Here is a 17,164-nt window from a genome sequence, read left to right as displayed (position 1 = left end):
TGTGATTATTTTTTTCGCATTCAACATTCATGATGCATTTCCTTCTTTAAAGGTTCTTTCCACCTCCCTGACTGATCTTCGTTATTGCAGTTCTGGTGAATCTTTACCAAGAGCAGATTTAAAATTCGGTAAGAACGTGTTTTGATAGCTTGTTGTACTATTGGTCTAGACCTTCAACCTGCCTGCCATCCGTCTCTCTGTATTTCTTTAATTCTTTTTCTCCCTTTCATATATATGTTAAAAGTTTAGATCCTGGAGCATTCAGATACGACAGATCACTAACCAGTCATCCTGCCCCTTTATCACAGAATCACAGATTCCAACAGATTCCACAGACCTCACAGATTTAACCAGTCATGGACCAGAGCCATGTAACAAGAAACTCATCAGACCTTAGACTATTGTCATTTTTGACTACATTTTTGTGATTGAACCAATTACATGGTGAAAGAAGAGAATCTGTTCCTTTTTGCTGCTTGGCTAAACCTCCACTTACTTCCAGGGCCCTCTGCTGCAACTCTCAGACTAATTTGCTTCAGACTTACAACCTTTTTTGCTGCAGACTTACAACCTGTTAGTGTTGCTGGTACTCAAGCTTCATTTTCTATTTGCATGGGAATAAGGGCAACATAGCTTACCACTGCTGCCAGTTCTGTACTTTGCCACTGCTATAGATAGGTTTTGGAATTCCCTCACAATCCTTCCTCGTCCAAACCTCCATGTTTGCCTGCCACCAAGAGTGAACATTACTCTCTTCCACCTTTGGTCTTTCTCCTTCAAAACATCCCATTACCCCCACAAACTTCTTTTCAATGCTAATCCCCTCTTTTTCTGCTATTCTTGGTTTGCCATTCAGCCTAGTCCTGGCTTCCCTGCTCTTGCTGGAATGAAGGAGGAGGAGCTGGGTCTTGAACTCAGGCCGATAGGCCGTGTCTTGGGGTTGGGACATGTACAAAAAACATAACAAACACATTCGGACCCCCATTTTTCAATGTAAGAGAGAGAGGAGCGGACTATCAGAAAGCTTTTAAGACGTGTACAGAGTAGAACACTTACAGAATGATACAGTGAATTTCTTGGCTTTCTTGAAACATTATGGATACATGTTTGCTGTGCAGCAAATATCTTGGGAGACAGAAACACAGATTGAAAAGAAAGAGGATATAACTGTTAACATGTTTTAGCTCTGTTAAAAAGTGGACTATTATAGAGTAGTTGAAGTAGCTCAGACATATGTAAACCAGGAATTGCCTGCTATTTTTGGGCACTTCTGCTTATCAAGGTGAGGAATGTTCAGGTTGAAGAGTAGAAGACTACATTCCAGATACTCCAGTCAAGTACTCCATCAGGCCAGGTTAGATGCAGAGTGAGGCGCTCTTTAATTTACCCCTACAACGTTTTATTTAAGCCTTTCATGGGATGTGGGAGTCATTGGGAAGGCCAGCATTTGTTGCCCATCCCTAATTACCCTTGAATGGAATCACAGAACCTTTACAGTGCAGAAGGAGGCTATTCAGCCTATTGAGTCTGCACTGGCTCTCTGAAAGAGCATTCTACCTAGTCCTCCCCTGCCTTATCCCTGTAAGCTTGCACATTTTTTCGTTTCAGATCTCCATCCTATACCCTTTTGAATACCTCGATCGAACCTGCCTCCACCGCCCTCTCAGGAAGTTTGTTCTAGACTCCAACAACCCTCTGGGTGAAAAAAAAATTTCCTCCCATCATTTTTACCCCTTTTGCCAATTATTTTGAATCTGTGCCCTCTAGTTCTTGATGCTCTCTTAAGTGGGAACAGTTTCTCACTAATTAGTCTCCCCATACCCTCAGGATCTTGAATACCTCTATCAAGTCTCCTCTCAGCTTTTTCACAAAAGAAACAGTCCCAAGCTCTCCAATCTATCCTCATAGCTACAGTTCTTTACCCCCGGAATCATTCTTGTGAATCTCCTCTGTACTTTTTCTGATGCCTTCACATCCTTCCTCAAGTATGACGCCCAGAACTGGATGCAGTTCTCCAGATGAGGCCTAACCAGTGTCTTATACGAGTTCAACATGACCTCCTTACTCTTGTACTCAATTAATAAAGCCGAAGATACTATATGCTTTATTAACTGCTCTCTCAACATGCCCTGCCATCTTCAATGACTTATGTACATATATACCGAGGTCCCTCTGTTCCTGCACCTCCATTAGAGTTTCTCCCTTTACTTTATGCTGTCTCTCTATATTCTCCCTACCAAAATGAATCACCTCACACTTCTCTGCATTGAACTTCATCTGTCACTTGTCTGCCCAATTCACCAACATGCCTATGTCCTTTTGAAGTTCAAGACTATCCTCATCACATTCCAACTGAATAGCTTGCTAGGCCATTTTAGAGGACATTAAAGAGTCAACCACATTGCTGTGGGTCTGGAATCACGTGTAGGCCAAACCAGGTAAGGTTGGCAGATTTCTTTCCCTAAAGGGCATTAATTTTTATAACAATCAGTAATGGTTTCATGGTCACCATTACTGATACTAGCTTTTAGTTCTCAATGTATTAAACAGCCATGGTGGAATTTGAACCCATGTGCTCAGAGCTTTAGCCTGAGCCTCTGGATTGATAGTCTGGTGACATTACCATTACGCTGCCACCTCCCCATTTTTTTTCTCTTTTGAGGTTTCTTACCTCAATATTGGAAGAGAGCCCTGTAGTGTACCAATGTGATATTTTCCCATATGAATAAGATTGCCAAATTAATCATTTTTGTTGCCTACAAGGTACAGGATTGAAATAAAGGAGCTTAATTTCTTGTCCTGCCTTCACTCTGCACTGACATTTGAGCCTAATCCCAGAATAGGAACCAGTCTCTTAGTTAGGCAGAAATTTTAGGCCAAAATGCATGTAACTGATGGACAAGCAAACAGCACCAGTCATTCTTTAGATTTGTCCTTGCCTTTGGCCTTTTCATTTCTCTGATCTTTTGCTATATGTTAGAGATGTAAATGGTGCGTGAGAGAGCATCTGGAATCTGGAGCAAACAACTGTAGTCTGTAACAATTCTTCAATCTGATTCCTTAATGAACAGCATAGAGCCTGAACCAAGAAGTGTAAGTTCACATTTAATATCAAATTAGGTACAGAAAGAGATTGGAAGAAAGTTTGTATTAAGAGTAAGGGGGAGGGAAGAAACAAAGAAAAAGTTAGAAAAAAATAAATTTGCATTAACAAAAACGTGAAGAAATGAGACTCCATACTTGTAAAGTTAATGTTCAGTTCCAGAGATGATTGGCAATAGTCTAAGACTTGTAATACTGTTGAAAAGTTACTTGGACTGGAGTAGACTATCCCTAACATTTGTGACATGTTTAGTCTGTATCTGTAATGGGAGTGCAGGCACTTCACGCTGTATAACATGTTTGCGTAGGGAGTCAAATGGTGAGATGCCATTTTCACGCATATAAAAGAATGGTGCATCTCGTAGCAACTTCTGTATTTTCACATTTAACTGCGCAGTAAATTTATGACCCATTTTACGTCTTAAGTGTTCTCCAGAAAAGTTGTTCTTATCAGAGGATTTTTTTTTTGTTTTCTGTCCATATTTTTCTTTACATTTTTTACTCTTGAGGATCTGCCAGGGCAATTAGAGAAAACTATTCGGGCAGAATCTGCAGGGAAAATATGATTAGTGCCCTCTGGGTGGAAATCCAGCATGCCAAAGGTGGATCTTTGGCTATCTTTCAAGCACCTTAATTTGTGGAATTCCGTTGAAATTACTTCTTGCGAGGCTAAACTGGCCTAAAGAAGACTCAATCACATTGCTTTTTGGCTCTTGCTGTTTGACTTAGATGTTGACCGAGAGTCAAGGAGAAGAAATTATGGAAATGAAAGGAATTGGCATGAATTTGACAAGATAAAGCTGGGGTAAGTATGTAGCCTCATAAATGTCAAACCACCAATTTATTTTTGTCTTTCTTTAAAATCTGTAATATAATAATCTTAGGCCTGCATGCATTCCCTGTCAACTCTTTCCATCACTTGTTACTCTGTCCACATTTATGATACAAACTGCTTACATAATTTAATCATGCTGTAGTTACACTCTCCAGTGGAGGCATTGGAGTGAGGGTTTAATTTCAGTTGGCCCGTTTACGCTGGCTGTTTCCATTATAAATGTGGACATAGGAATTCACAATGGAAGTACAAAAGTAAGATCAGATTGTGTGAGTTTAAAATGAATTATGACTGCAAAATCCGATCAAGTTATCACCCACCCTCCAAGCTTGCATCCCTACATGCAATGTGCAGGAGCTTGACTAGCATATATTAATTTTCTTGTTTGCAATTATTATTTCCCTATGAGAACGAGTAACCCTGTTCATTGGAATATTTAATTGCACTGTACATTTACAGGGTTTGAAACGCCTGGAAGAGTAGTTTCTGTTTAGTGTGATTCCCATTGTATATGGAACAGAAAATTGGGGAGAGAAAACTACTTTCAAGAATTTCGCACTCCATATCTCAAGTGCAATGTTGTTCAGTAGAAATCACTGACAATCCACAACTGTGACTACAGGGTACATTGTTTTAGCCATATGCATTAATTTTAGTGGAAACACCTTGTGTACACAATACAAGTACATGTAGTTCATACATATACTTAACAAAGTTCATCAGATTAATTGCTGAAAATGTTAGCTTGCACAGTGAGATACAGGAGACCTGCCCCTGCCCGCCATCCAGGATGCTGTTTGTTGTTGAAACAAACCCTAGTGGAGTTGCTTGCTATTGGTTGAGGCTGCTTTCTTCTGCTGGCCTAGTGTGGTTATTCTGATTGCTCGAGCTGACGAGGTTGACAGCTTTCCTCTCCATACAATGTTGCTAGTTTCTACAGTGCTGGTATCTGGTTTGTTTTACATGGCACAGAAACAGACCATTTGGTCCAACAAGTCCATGTCAATGTTTATTCAAACCTCCTCCTGTCTTTTCTCATCTAAATCTACCAGCATAACCATGCGTTACCTTCTCCCTCATAGCTTGACTAGTTTTACTTTAAATTCATCTATAATATGCACTTCAGCCACTGCCTTTGGTCGTGAGTTCCACATGTTCACCACTCTTTGGTTGAAGAGGTTTCTTCTGAATTCCCTATTGGATTTCTTGGTGACTATCTTATATTGATAGCCTCTAGTTATGCTCTTCCCCACAAGGGAAAACATTATTTCTGTATCCATTTTATGAAAACTTTTCATAATTTTAAAGACCACTGTTAGGTCACCCTTCAGCCATCTATTTTCAAGAGAGAAGAGACCGAGCCTATCAGCCCTTTCCTGATATGTACAACCATGCATTTCTGATATCACCCGTGTAAATCTTCTCTGTACCCCCTCCAATGCATCTGCATCCTTTTTATAGTATGGTGTGTATGGGACAGCTTTCCCTCAGTGTCATAGTATAGCAGAGAAGCAGATGAGCTCCTCCCTGAAGAAAATTGAATTTAAAACAAAAAATATTGTAAACATTTATACAAGTGAATTTTTTTTTTACTCTTTTAAAAAAATGTCAAGGGAAACAAGTAAGCTGGACTGTTCTTCCACTTTAAACAAACCATCCTTTCATTCCTTTCTGAAAGATTATACTCCTCTGCACTTTGAGGTCAGCTCTAACATCTAAATTATTCTGTGGCTGAGAGCACCTAACTTAGCACAGACTTGGAACTATCAATTGCACCGTCTCATTCCCAGCTCAGCCATCAAAAGAATTATTGCCGGCACTTCAGGATGCGTTGTTGCAAGGGGGTACGCAAGCATTTTGAAGCTAAGGGCAATCTAGCTGGGTCCACAAAGGCACAGGTCAAAAGTGGGAAAATGTGCTTTCTTCCGTTATTGATGTGTGTGGATGGGGAAGGGTATTCCGATGTAAAAATCACACAGAGGTGAATAAGGAACGGTGTTTTATCATGTACTGTATGTCCTAACAGAACATTCTGTGAGCTTCCAGGAGAAACGAGTGAGCAGCAGCCTTTTCCTCTAAAGCACCATAGCCTTCCGCCAACACCATCACCAGTCAGGAAAAATGTCAGAAGCCACTACTGCACTGTGAATGAGGTGAGTAATAGGTCAGAAATAGAAACAGAAAGTGCTGGAAATACTCAGCTGATCAGGCAGCATCTGTAGAGCGAGAAGCAAAGTTTGTATTTCAGGCCAATGCCCTTTCATCAGAACTAGAGGAAGTTGGAGATGTATCAAGTTTTAAGCAAGTACAGAAGGCAGGGAAAGGCATGAGGGGAGGAAAGAACAAAGAGGGAAGGTCTGTCATAGGATGGAAGGCAGGAGAAATTAAAAAACAAAGGATGATGGTACAGGTAAAAGGTGGCAAGAGACACCTTTTAAGTGATGACTAAAGAAATAGAATGTAGGCCTAGAGGAGGTGTAAATGATAGAACCATTAGCAGCACCTGTTGTCTGAGAAAATGGGAGCAGTCTTTATGATCTGAAGTTGTTAAATTCAGTGTTTAGGCCAGAGCGCACTAAAGAGTTACTGAAAATAAACTTATTTATACACCTCGATGCACAATGTTAGATTACTTGCTCTGAGCCTGTCAGTTCTGGGATCATCATGTGATCTTTGCATCATTATGCAGTGACATCACTAGATTGCAATGTTGCATCACTACATGCTATTCTCACTGCAACATAAGTTTTTTTTATTTACTTCCTATCAGTAGCTGAGACAATATTACATGATTATAAATATCCTGCCTTAACACAGTGAGCACAGCTGAAACATAGAGATGTTGACTCCAAACTAGTTATAATTCTTAACAAACTCTGGGTTGCTTTTCAATTGCATTAACAAAGAAAGAAAAGAACAAAGAAAAGTACAACACAGGAACAGGCCCTTCAGCCCTCCAAGCCTGCGCCGATCATATTGCCCGTCAACTAAAACATTTTGCACTTCCAGGGTCTGTATCCCTCTATTCCCATCCTATTCATGTATTTGTCAAGCTGCCTCTTAAACATCACTATCGTACCTGCTTCCACCACCTCTTCTGGCAGCGAATTCCAGACACTCACTACCCTCTGCATAAAAAACTTGCCCCGCACATCTCCTCTATAGTTTTCTCCTCTCACCTTAAATCTAAGTCCCCTAGTAATTGACTCCTCCACCCTGGGAAAAAGCTTCTGACTATCTACTCTGTCCATGCCACTCATAATTTTGTAAACTTCTATCAAGTCACCCCCTCAATCTCCGTCGCTCTAGTGAGAACAATCCAAGTTTCTTCTCATAGACTCTCTCATAGCTAATAACCTCTCCTCATAGCTAATAACCTCCAGACCAGGCAGCATCCTGGTAAACCTCCTCTGCACCCTCTCCAACGCCTCCATATCCTTCTGGTAATGTGGTGACCAGAATTGCACGCAATATTCCAAGTGTGGCTTAACCAAGGTTCTATACAGCTGCAGCATGACTTCCCAGCTTTTATACTCAATACCCCTGCCGATGAAGGCAAGCATGCCATATGCCTTCCTGACTACCTTATCCACCTGCGTTGCCACTTTCAGTGACCTGTGGACCTGTACACCCAGATCCCTCTGCCCGTCGATGCACTTAAGGGTTCTGCCATTTACTGTATAATTCCTGCCTGTATTAGACCTTCCAAAATGCATAACCTCGCATTTGTCCGGATTAAACTCCATCTGCCATTTCTCCGTCCAAGTCTCCAACCGATCTATATCTCGTTGTATCCTTTGACAATCCTCTTCACTATCTGCAACTCCTCCAGCCCAGTTACATTTTCCTCCAAATCATTTACGTATACAACAAACAGCAAAGGACCCAGCACTGATCCCTGTGGAGCACCACTCGTCACAGCTCTCCATTCAGAAAAGCACCCTTCCACTGCTACCCTCTGTCTTCTATGACCAAGCCAATTCTGTATCCATCTTGTCAGCTCACCTCTGATCCCGTGTGACTCTACCTTCTGTACCAGTCTGCCATGAGGGACCTTGTCAAAGGCCTTACTGAAATCCATGTAGCTGACATCCACATCGTCGATCATCTTTGTCACTTCCTCGAAAAACTTGATCAAGTTAATGAGACACAACCTCCCCTTCACAAAACCATGCTGCCTCTCACTAATACGCCCATTTGCTTCCAAATGGTAGTAAATCCTGTCACGAAGAATCTTCTCTAATAATTTGCCTACCACTGACGTAAGGCTCACCGGCCTGTAATTTCCTGGATTATCCCTGCTACCCTTCTTAAACAATGGAACAACATTGGCCATTCTCCAGTCCTCTGGGACCTCACCCGTAGCCAGTGAGGATACAAAGATTTCTGTCAAGGCCCCAGCAATCTCCTCCCTTGCCTCCCTCAGTACTCTGGGGTAGATCCCATCTGGCCCTGGGGACTTATCCACCTTAATATTCTTCAAGCCTCCTAACACCTCTTTTTTGATCTCAACATGATCCAGGCTAACTACACACTGTTCCCCAGACAAATCGACCGCTATGTCCTCTTTGGTGAATACTGATGAGAAGTATTCATTTAGTATCTCTCCCATTTCTTCTGCTCCACACACAGATTCCCACCTCTGTCCCTGAGTGGGCCTACCCTTTCCCTGGCTACCCTCTTGCTTTTTACATATGTATAAAAATAACCTGGCACTTCCTACTTACTTAGCTTTCCCCTATGAATTCCTAAAGGCTTAAGCCATGTGTTTGCTTCTATCACAGAGTACATTCCAATAAACCAAAGTTATTAATAGTGACTTACGTATTGCTGCACTATTTTTTCCTATTATGTTATATGCTATCCTGCAGCAATTGCAGCTAATACTGTGATATTTAAACATCTCATACAAAACTAATACCATTATAAGGTTAAGCATTGAGAGTTATCTTGAGTGCTTAATGCTTAAGTGCACGCATAAGTGACTAACTCAGCCTTAACAGTATTACGAGATTTCAATATGGTTTAGCAGTGCTAGATTTCCAGTTTATATTCAAAATACCTTGTGATAAATTCAGTTTTTGGCTGCTCCTCTGAAATAGGAATACAAAATAGGTGTATATGAAGTACATTTATAATTTATTGAACAGGCATCTACTATCATTCAGTGTGAAACTTTACATTCTTTTGCTTTCCTTGGAGGCGCGAATTATTGCTTAATCAGACACAGCACATCCTAGTGGAGCTTCTAGGACTCTGTGAGCAGTACTTTGACTTCACCAGAGTGTTGCCTTGCAGGATGAGTCCCATCTGACTCATCCTCCTAAGATCCAGATCCCCCGCCTGGCTCTCAACCCAGAGCTTCATGCCTCAGCATCATCCAGAATGTGGTTGGTCCCAGGCTGATGATCAGTCTGACTGGCTGTGACACGAAAGCTCCTTCTGCACAATCGAGAGTGATTAGTTCTAAAGGCAAGTGGATTTTTTCCACTACATCAAATGATGAAGGAGGGTAGGACCGCATGCACCCACAAGACATGAGTTTCCCACTGGAAATTGAGCTAAAGCTATGGTCTCCATTTGCCAGGACTGTCTTGAGTGGGATTCGAGTTGCATGCCTTGTGACTCCAAGTGGAGACTGCTAGCATTAAGAAAAGGGCCTGCTCTCTCAGCTTCTTATTACGTTTAAATAATTTAATACGTCATTTTTCAGGAACACATTAGGTGTGTTCCTGAAAAATGAAGAATAGTTGTATGTACTTGTAAAGACCCAGCTAAGCACAGTAAGGGGGAGAAAGGAGGAAAAAGCATCCCCTATTCTCCCTTGTCCCTCAAATACAGCCCTAGATAAACTTGTCTCTTCTTTCAGATGTTGACTAATGAGTTGTGCATTTTCTATTTCCTGTCCAGTACTAAAGTGACCAAGTCTAAGGCACTGAATAGCTGTGCTATAGAGATTGGGAAAGTCGCAAGCTCAATCTCCGATCTGAACTAAATTAGTTACTACCAGCCAAGGATGCTATGTTGGTGGCAAATGTCTGGGGTTAGAGAGGGGCCCAATTCCTATTCCTGATTGCCATCCAAGTGACTCCTTGCTGAAATGTGAATGTATGGATGTCTAATGAGTGCAACTTCGGGCTCAGCTTTGTTGCACCCTAAGGTTGAATAATCTGCTGATGACCATATCTTGGCTCACAAATGGAAAATGGTACTGCAGTTGTCCCCCAACCTTCAGAATGGAGGGGAGGTTTTCCAGAATTTAAAAAAAAGTTTTCTTTTCTTTCTGCAGAGCATAGAGAAGAATGAAAAAGAACAGTATCGACTCCTGTTACGACTGGTAGCTGCAGGATTAGACAAAAAGTCTAAGCAGCAATCCTCGGTTTCTGCATCCAATCCAACGCAACGTTTGTGAGTATCAGTGATCTATGTTTAGTGCTTTAAGACTTTGGGCGGAATCGTCCCAGAAATTGGCAAAGTCTGATATTGGGCTGGGAAAGTGGCGTTTGAACCACCGATGGCAGTGGCGGCTTTTTCCGTAGTATCATGTAGCACTTTGTTTTAAAAATGCAGAGGCACGCATTTCACGTTGGATTGTTGGCGGGGTGGCCTCTGATTTACTCGCCTCGCCGTGACCTCAGGCCTTCAGTAATCCTCATGCCATATTTAAAGGGCACTCTGCCCAGAGCTAACACTCTGTAATTGATCAGGAACTGCTGGAAAGTCATGGCTGCCAAAGGGAGGAAATGTACTTCCCCCAAATTTAGCGATGCCTCACTCGAGCACCAACTAGACACAGTGGAGGCCCGCCACAAAGTCCTCTACCTCCGCTCTGGGGAGGACCAGCAAGCAAGGTCACCAATCCAGCATGGGAGGTGGTGGCAGTGATGGTCAGTGCCAACACCTTGCAAAAGAGGACAGCCACCAGTGCCAAAAGAGGATGAATGATCTCCTCCGTTCTGCCAGGGTAAGTCACTCTTCTCATCATTCTCAACTGACAAACCCACCACACATCCACAGGGATCTCACTCACCTGCCAGTTCAAGGGACACCACCCTCTCACACACACCTTCATCTGCCCTGTGGATTGTGTCCTTATCCTGTCCATGGCATCACTCACCACCTACACATGCCAGGCATCCTTCTCACCTGGCCTGGCTGGCATCCTGCTTACACTCTCTCCATCTGTATTCATGCAGGATAAGCTGGCACACAACAAAAAGGAGAGGTCGCAGACTGGTGGAGGAATACCTGACATCAAGGTCCTTACGGATTTTGAAAATAGGACTGCCCCGCTGGCCAATGACAATCTGAACCATTCCTGTGCTGATGGTGAGGTCGGCGATGCTCAACCCAGTTAGGATCCAGCAGTGCAATGTCCATTAAACAACCATGCTGTGAGCGAGTTCCCCTGTTCTACAGCCCCCTACCATGAACTAATAATCTCGCCTTGCTTTTGCAGGCACATCTGGGAAGCAGCCAAAGGGGGTCCACAATCTAGGTCCTTGCCTCCAGCCCCGAAGACATCTCAGAAGAAGAACCTGATGACACCCTAATTGAAGACTTGTCACAGCGCTTGCCCACACCCTCCACCAGCACAGAGACACACACCTTGGTGGGACCTAATTCTAGATTAGCCTTGGGGTCACAATCTGGTGAACGCATCGCACTGTCTGACCCACAGCAGACGGAGGCAGGGACCTCCCAGACTTTTGGCACTCAAAGGACTGCTGGAGGCCAGAAATCTGTGAAGTCCGAGTCAGATGAGGAGCTTCTGGACTCAGTCATGCCTCAGTTGTTGGAGCTGCAAAGGCAAGCTCGGGAACATCAGGAGGCGATGTCCGCTGCACTCCTCAGATTGCAAAGCATGATGGAGGAGTCTGTCCGCCTTCAGTCTGAGGCGATAGCGCTGCATGCCAATGCACCAAGGTTAACACTGGCAGGTGGCGGCCGCCATGGAGACCTTGGCCCAGGACATCAGTCCTGCACTGCTGCAGGAACTGCATTCCATCGCTGAGGCACTTGTAGGCATCCATCAGTGTGAACCCGAGGGGTCGGGGCATCTCAAGCTTACTCCAGCTGCCTCTTCCTATCAAGGTGTCAGCCAGGGGCCCTTGGGCACCCATAGGGAGGAAGACCAGCAGATGCACACCCTGGTGACTCCGGGAGTGCCTGGCCCATCTGAATCCCCTCTTCCTGTGACCCCAGCAGTTCCAGTTCTGCAGCTGAGTAGGGTGCCACGGCCACAGAGCAGGACCATGAAAGCAGGCCAGGGCCCTCCAGGTCTCGGCCCTCCAGAAGACGCCCGCTAAGGTCGTCACTGAAAACAGGGTGTAGCAGTCAGCAGGCCACCTCCACATCCCCATTGGATGTCGGGGGAGCACCAAGACATAGCAGGAGGGTTAGAAAGGTCAAGAAAATTTAATTGCACAATGTGGGCATGAGTGTTAATCACTTGTACTTAATGTTGGCCATTGTAAATACAGTTCCAAGAATGTCGCTTTGTCTATAACTCCATGTTGTGTTGAGCTGTGTTCATGGCAATCAAATATGAAACCTTATTTCCTCCATAAAACAAAGGCTGCTGTCACAATCCAGGGCTTCACCCCTGTGCAGGGTGTAACCTTTTGAGCACAGTGATTGTCCAGATTAGTGATGCTTCATGTGGCTTCTGTTTGCTGCGAGAATCTTGTGCCCAGGCGTGATGTCCTTTGTGGGTAGCCCTTGTCCCTGAGGAGCCAACCCTGTGTGGTCCCTGGAAGATGTCAGGGATCTGAGAATTTACAAGCTGTGGACACTTCTAGAGTATCTTGCACACCCCTGCATGATCTGTTTGTTATGGTTACAGACCAGCTAAACATTGAGAAAATGGATGCCTCTGCAGTTCACATACTGGACTGCTTGTTGCCAGGGAGGTTTAAGAACCACATGGGTGCAGTTGGTGGCACCCTGCACCTGTGGGAATCTGGAAATCTCAGCAAATCCCAGCGCTCTTGATTCCTGGCTTTCCTGATCCCAGTTGAAATTGACAAATGTGTGAGCCTTGGCAAAAAGGGTGTCCATAACCTCCTGCATCCATTTGTGAGTGGAGGCTTGCTAGATCCTGCGAAGGTTTGCAGTGGAGTCCTGGAAGGAGCCACTGCCGTAGAAATTGAGCACGGCGGTAACTTTAACTAGCAGTGGATGCCCTCTGAGTCCTTGTGGTGCCAAATCCTGCAGAACGTGGCATATGTGCGTGACCAGTTCCCTTGACATGCGCAGGCATTGACGACAATGGTTCTTGCTCATCTGCAGGTAGTATATGCACTGTCTGTAGACCCTGGGTCTAGCGATGTGCCTACGAACAATGGCTCAGTGAGGGAGGTTTATCCCATGAGTGCGGAGGAGGCCATACTACCCCTTGGTCTTCAGGGTTCTGCTTCTCATCTCTCCTGCCTATAAGCAATCAGGCAGACGGTGAGATCACCAGACTCTATGTTCCTGATGGTCTCCTCACTGCTGTATCAAAGAGATGCAGAGATGCAAAGGTCAGCAGTTGTCTCCTCAGGACCTCTCTTGGTCAAGTCATCACCTGTGGCTGCCTCTCAAGGTCCTTTAACGCATGCCAGAGTGCCCCAGCCACCACATGGATACCCAGTGTTCAGTGCACATGATAGCTCACCATGCCCACACCCAGCACTCTCTGCACCACATGACTGAGTGGCAGCAGCTTCAGCCACTCAGCTGCATCCTGAACTCTCATCTCAGGCGCAGGCATTTTCCTAACCTGGACTCCAGGGCTTCACGGTTTGCTTGTACTATGAGGATGACTTTTCAATGTCAATTGAAACATAATGCAAGGGACTAGGATCGCACCCCTCCATCAGTGTTCGATGGCCACCTTCCCCAACAGGATCCTCAGGCTTGCCTAGCCACACACTGGTTCTGCAGCACCATAGCACTCATTCAAGTTTGAAGTGTGCATGTGAGGGGTTAACAGTAGAGGACCAATCATTGGCAATGTGAGGAATTAGTGCTTCTTAATTGGGCACAGTTGCTTGACTAGGCTGGTTCTAAGCATGTCAGTTGAACTGAAGCTAAACACTCAGTTGCGGTGGAGTCCTTTGAGATGTTTTGCCTTTAGCCTGGCTGTCGTTCCTCCCCTGTCCCCCCACACTGCACATGTGTTTGTGCTCAAACTTTAGTCGGTGCTGCCATGACCCTCGCACCACTCTTTCCACCACCACCACCACCCCTCCCCCACCCCCGGCAACACCCCCTTCCCCCTCTGCACTGTCGCCCTTGCCCCGAGGTTACCTTCTCACCCTTTCTCTCTTTGCACTCTCACCCTTGCCCTGAGGTTGCTTTCTTCCACTTCCCTGTTTGCACTGTTGCACCACAAGCCAGCCACGAAGAAGCCACTGCAGAGTCTTGCCTGTGCTCCCCCAAATCTGCGGAGCCACTGGGATCATCGCAAGCGCAGCGCAAAGTTGTGTGCACTCCGTGCACTCACCTCCGAGTTCCCCTCGAAGTTGAGGTTGCCAGGAAGTTGTAAATCATTCTGTTGTGAAATCATGCCGACGTGGGATTTAAATTTGACATGGGGGGATGATTCCGCCGTGTGGACACAATAAGTATATACAAATGTATTACAATTAAGTTCCTGGCGTTTGATGGTGGGAAACATGGCCTGCCATTGATTGGGGGAGGGGACAATCGCACCTGGATTTATATCATCGGGAAACGCAACTAGGGCCTTCTTGCGACATTCTCTGATCTCGCCACCGAGCACACCCGTCACGAACGGGGGTGCAAAATCCCAGTCTTTATCGGTTTCAAAAACAACTTGCTTTGATACGGCAATTTAATGTAACAAGACGTCCCAAGGCACTTCACAGAAGTGTTATCTTACAAAATTAATACCGAGTCACGTAAGAAGATATTAAAATAGGTGACCAAAAGCTTGGTTAAAGAGGTTGTTTTTAAGGAGGTATTAAAGGAGGAAGACAAAAATGCCGTACACCCTTTGTGTCTCACTAAGTAAATAGGAGAGCGATAGCAAAGTTTGGAAGCTGCTAAAGAAAGAACTTGCACTTGTATGCATTTGATGCATTTTAGAAGAATGAAAAGAGGCAATATAAACAAAAAGATACAATTTTAAAGAAAGTGCAGGATCGGAGAGACCCAGAGATTTATGTACAAAAATTTTAAAGGTGACAGGACAAGCTGATGAAACTGTTTGAAAAAAAAAACAGTGCAGGCCCCTTGGCTTTATAAATAGAGGCAGAGTGCAAAAGTATGGAAGTTATGGTGGACTTTTATAAATCACTACGAAGACCTCAGCAAGAGTATTGGGTTCAGTTCTGGGAACCACTCTTTAGGAAGAATGTCATAGCCTTGGAGAGGATGCAGAGAACCCCAGGAATGAGGGAATTCATTGATGTGAAGAGAATAGAGAAGCTGGGGTTTGTTCCCCTTAGAGAAAAGAAGGTTAAGAGGAGATTTAATAGAGGTGTATAAAATTATGAGGGCCTTTGATGGAGTAGATAGGGAGAAACTGTTTCCACTGGCAGAAAGGTTGTTAACCAGAGTACAGAAGCATAAGGTAATTGGCAAAAGAGCCAGGGTGGAAGATGAGAAGATTTTTTTTTTACTCATTGAGTTAAGCTCTAGGATGCATCGCTGAAATGATGATGGAAACAGATTCAATTGTAACTTTCAAAAGGGAATTAAATAAATACTTGAAAATCAAAAATATGCAGTGCTGTAGGGAAAGAGCAGGGGAGCTAATTGGGGTCGCTCTTGAAAAGAGCCCACACGGGTCAAATGGCCCCCTTCAGTTCTGTATTTTTCTATGATACAGCACGTTTCACAACCTCAGTGTGTCTGCTTCACAGACAATGACATACTTTTCACGTGTCGTCACTGTTTAATTAAATTGCACACAGCAATGTCCCATCTGTTTTGTGGAGTTTCATTCAGTAGCTTTCTTTCTCTTCCACTTTTAATGAAAGGTCAATAACAGATAATTTCAGAAACTGTGGGACCTGCTGTGTATTTAGAACATTTTCTTGCTTTTTAAAACCTGATTAGTTGTTTGCCATGATACAAAAGGAAAACTTGGGAAGTAGGAATTGATTAGAAAAGTTTTCCTAAAATTCCTCTATTATTACTATTTTTGTGCAAAACTGCTATGTTCCTCAAAGATTTCATACTGTCTTTGCAGTAGCTCTGCCAGTCCCAGCCAGTGTCGTTATATAAAGGCTGAATTCAAGGACAGACACAATGATTATGAAAACAATCCAATAGCACTGCCAACACTAAAACTGGGTAAGCACAGCTATTTGGTAAGCACCAATTTTCACTGAGAGAAATTTATGTTTGATCATTTGGGAAAATGTTAGAAGTTGTTTAATGCTTGTTAATGTGGAATAATTTGTGCAAGTGTTCATGTATAAGACAAGAAATGTAGACCATTTTTATGGGAGTTTAAATACGAGTGATTATCCTCATTCTGAAACATTGCATGACTCTGCTGTTCCTTGCACTCAGTTCTGCACTCCAGATTTTGTCCTTACACTTACAATTTGCATTTATATAGAACCTACAATGTAACATAAAAAGCCCGTGGTATAATCCAGCCCTGAGTTTTATCTGGAAAGAGGATTTTGAGCCATACAATACCAGGGAGAAGTAATGATGGGTAGGAAGTAGAAGAACCACAATATTAAATGGTATTGGCTAAGTGTGATTTTTGTATATATATTATGATTTAATAATGTAAAATAGTTTTAGTAATAACAGTATAGCTAATCTCATAGCACAGAAAAGTAAAGCAAGACTTATAAATATACAGTAAACTACTATTTCAAAATATTTTATTTCCATCTTGTTGAGACATTTGTTATCAAAGGAATAATTATTGACCAAAAGGTAAGATGGAAACTCTCCGAACAAAACTCAAACTCAGTTATTCAGCACATAACAGAACTACGCAAATTCTGAAGAATTTGGTTTATCTTTAGCTGCAAAGGCCTCTAAAATGACACTTGACAAGTGTCAACCAAGTTCAGAGAGGATTTGAGCCCGTAGCTCAAATGAATTCCTGATTCACCATAAAATGGCACAAAATTAGCCTTAGAATAGCTGGAGTGGGAAATGGTATAGTGTCAGATCGGTACACTTAGGACTGAAGGACTTTTTATAAAGCATTTTCCTTTGCATCTAACCATGTTGAACTTAACTTGGAGT

General features: G+C 43.5%; 2 protein-coding genes across 3 annotated transcripts in view; one reads left to right on the top strand and one right to left on the bottom strand.

Annotated features, from left to right (window-relative positions):
* LOC144686434 (sentrin-specific protease 2-like) overlaps positions 1–17,164 on the top strand; it is a 76,628-nt gene that overhangs the window by 11,557 nt on the left and 47,907 nt on the right. For both annotated transcript variants that reach the window (XM_078551637.1, XM_078551636.1), the window contains exons 4-8: positions 53–128; positions 3,832–3,907; positions 5,964–6,090; positions 10,227–10,345; positions 16,140–16,243. In XM_078551637.1, the coding sequence (XP_078407763.1) occupies positions 53–128; positions 3,832–3,907; positions 5,964–6,090; positions 10,227–10,345; positions 16,140–16,243 (502 nt within the window). The remainder of the gene's footprint in view (positions 1–52; positions 129–3,831; positions 3,908–5,963; positions 6,091–10,226; positions 10,346–16,139; positions 16,244–17,164) is intronic.
* c11h21orf58 (chromosome 11 C21orf58 homolog) overlaps positions 1–17,164 on the bottom strand; it is a 265,111-nt gene that overhangs the window by 222,486 nt on the left and 25,461 nt on the right. The window lies entirely within an intron of this gene.

This window comes from Cetorhinus maximus, chromosome 11 (genome assembly GCF_964194155.1).
Source record: "Cetorhinus maximus chromosome 11, sCetMax3.hap1.1, whole genome shotgun sequence".
NCBI classification, from domain to species: Eukaryota; Metazoa; Chordata; class Chondrichthyes; order Lamniformes; family Cetorhinidae; genus Cetorhinus; species Cetorhinus maximus.
Note: the sequence above shows the minus strand (reverse complement) of the source record. Positions and strands in the feature narration are given on the sequence as shown.